Source organism: Arachis ipaensis, chromosome B01 (genome assembly GCF_000816755.2).
Source record: "Arachis ipaensis cultivar K30076 chromosome B01, Araip1.1, whole genome shotgun sequence".
Lineage (NCBI taxonomy): Eukaryota > Viridiplantae > Streptophyta > Magnoliopsida > Fabales > Fabaceae > Arachis > Arachis ipaensis.
In genome coordinates this window covers 13,884,009-13,887,085 of record NC_029785.2, presented here as the reverse complement: position 1 = coordinate 13,887,085, position 3,077 = coordinate 13,884,009, and the positions used below count along the sequence as shown (strand labels likewise).

Sequence of the window (3,077 nt, the reverse complement as noted above, 5' to 3'; positions counted from 1 at the left end):
AAACATAAAATTATTTTTTTTTTTTTTTTAAAAGTTTACCAAACAAGCCCTTGACTGCTGATCAATTTTCCGTGTTGCTGCAGGTTTCGGATGCCTAGGGGTAAATGCATACACCATTACCTGCAGTGGGATGGCCTTGGGGTTTGGTTCTTATTTTGTATGTATTTCCTGTTAATTAATTGGTACATCTTCAAATCGCTTCATTTGCAAGGAAAATATAATTTCACTTCTTTGTCATTAGATACATCGTGTTAGACAACCTCATAATTATTCAAGTTTTCATTTTTCAATTAATATCAACTAATTTTTTTAAATGATCTTTTTATCTTAAATTCTAAAAATTTAATTTTGACATACTATAAATTTAAAATAATTTTATATATACATTCAATTATATAATGCTATATTAACAAAAGTAACTATTTTTCTTTCTAATTTCAGCACTATGTCTTATGCTTTGGCCTTGTGAGATTATTCTAGCTCGACTTTATTTTGGGATGTTCACTTGTTGATTTTGGATATGCCCAATACTAAAAGTAAAACTCACATCGAACTAAACTAACAATTTAATTTGGATTAATTCATAATCCAACCAATTTTTGTCATTATTAAATATAATTAATTTTGTCACCAAAAATATAATTAATTTTATTTCTGATATCTCTCTATATATCTCGTTAAATATAAAAATTTAGGTGCAGTTAATTTTATGTGAAATTGATAGTTGAAAATAGTTTAAATAACAATTTAATAAAATCTGTCGAATTATTTAACGACTCTCAACTATCAACTTCACATAAAATTAATTGTAACTGAGTTTAAAAAAATATTATCACTATTTGAAGTTTACAATATGCTGATGTAAGCGTAAATAAATTGCTTATGGCCATTTTGTATGCTATGTAAGCAGTCATATCTACGGGTGTCGCAAAAGCTTCATACAGTAAAGCAGGTGATTGTTGGAGCTTTATTTAATTTTTAGAATGTATAAAATTTATAAATTTAAATTAAATAAGATATTAAAAAATTATTATTTTATAAACTATTGTTAGAGAAGTATTTGTAGCTCAACTCTAACAAGGACTTTTTAAATTATGTTTTTAAACTATCAAAGTTTCTTTATGTCCTTAGGCAAGCTCCAAGAGCGTATGAAAGGTTTAGTGCCTTCTTGCTGCGAAATGATTTTTTAAGGGGTACTACCGATACTACTTTATTTATCAAATAATCTAATGATGATTTCTTACTTGTCCAAGTGTATATGGATGATATTGTGTTTGGATCAGCTAATGAATCATTGTGTAAAGAGTTTGGAAATCTAATGACTAATAACGAGTTTGAAATGAGTTTGATAGGAGAACTAACATTTTTTCTTGGATTTCAAATCAAGCAAACTCCTAGTGACATCTTTGTTCACCAAGGTAAATATGCCAAAGAGTTAATAAAGAAATTTGGTTTAGAAAACTCCAAACCAATGGATACACCTATACATCCAAATACAAAACTTGACAAGGATGAAAATGGAAAATATGTTGATGAAATCCGGTATAGAGGTATGATTGGATCATTAATGTATCTAACATCTTCTAGGCTGGACATAGTTCAAAGTATAGATATATGTTCTCGTTTTCAATCTCACCCTAAGTAATCACATCTTTCAGCTGTGAAACAAATTATTAGGTATATAAAAGGTACACCTGACCTTAGTTTATGGTACCCTAAAACTAATGAATTTTGTGTAGTAGGTTATTGTGATGCAGATTATGCGGGTGATCGTATGGATAGAAGAAGTACTCCGAGAATGTGTTGCTTTCTGAAAAAAATCTCTAAATATTTGGTCAAGTAAAAAGTAAGTCATTGTTGCCTTATCCACAGCTAAAGTCGAATATCTCAGCATCCGCTTGTTGTTCACAACTGATTTGGCTTAAAACTCAACTTACAGATTACAAACTGAAAATTGATAGTATTCCTTTACTTTGTGATAACATGAATGCAATAAATATTTCAAAAAATCCTGTGTTACACTTAAGAACTAAGCACATTAAAGTGAGATATAATTTCATTAAAGAACATATGCAAAAAGAAACTATTGAGATTCAATTTGTAAAATCTGAAGAGCAATTGGCTGATATCTTCACTAAGCCATTATGTGAATAAAGATTTTGCAAACATAGAATAGCACTGGAAATAATTGACATTAATTCTTTTGACTAATAGTATTTTTTTTTGTCTCTGTGTTGTTCTGTTGATTAATGGTATTTTTTCATATAAAATTATTAAGTTATTTGAGTACTAGATGTACCCAGTAATCTTAGGGGTGACAATATGTACCCTATTCGCAGGTACCCAATCCGACCCCACCCGATCGGGTAGGGTTGCTAACCCGATCTGCAGCGGGTAGGATAGGGTGTGGGTAGGGTTTTTGTGCGGGTAGGGTAGGGTGCGGGTTGAACCTCAACCCTACCCGACCAACTCGCACTCTATATATGTATATGTTATATACTTATATAAAAATATGTTTTAAGTGGATGTTGAACCAAAGACCTCTCATTAAATGCAAAAGATCCTTAGACACTAAAAAAATATTATTAATTAATAATTTAATATTTTTTTTTATATAAAAAACAGTTCTATTTTAAATTATCATCAAGTTATATAATAATAGTGTATCTTTTCTGTAACCTGCGGGTAGGATCAGGTACCCGCAGGTTAAGAGCGGGTAGAGTTAGGGTTAAAATATTCTCAATCCGCGGGTAAGGTAAGGTTGAGTTTACATAAAAATCTCAATCCGCGAGTAGGGTTAGAGTTGGATCCAAATCCTACCCTACCCTACCCATTGTCACCCCTAACTAGTATAAATCGAACTACTATACATTACTTGTGTACTTATTATGAATTTGCCTCTTTGTTTCAAGATTTAATTTATTTTTTGGGAGTTTTAAATTTACTTACGATACCTCAAAAAAGTCTTTTAAAAGCTTTTTGAAGTCATGCTAGACCTTATAAGGTATTATCAATGATTAAAAAATATTTATTTTTTTATTTATCCCGAAATTAACATTTATATCCTAAGTAACATT

The 3,077-nt window shown here is 30.0% G+C and overlaps 1 protein-coding gene across 1 annotated transcript in view; it reads left to right on the top strand.

Moving 5' to 3' along the window:
• The window catches only part of LOC107646852 (lipid phosphate phosphatase epsilon 2, chloroplastic), a 1,727-nt gene extending 745 nt beyond the window's left edge, over nt 1-982 (top strand). Inside the window, 3 exon segments of the mRNA XM_016351001.2 lie at nt 1-33; nt 84-157; nt 911-982. The exon segment at nt 1-33 is cut by the window's left edge and continues 199 nt beyond it. Of these exon segments, the coding sequence (XP_016206487.1) occupies nt 1-33; nt 84-157; nt 911-982 (179 nt within the window).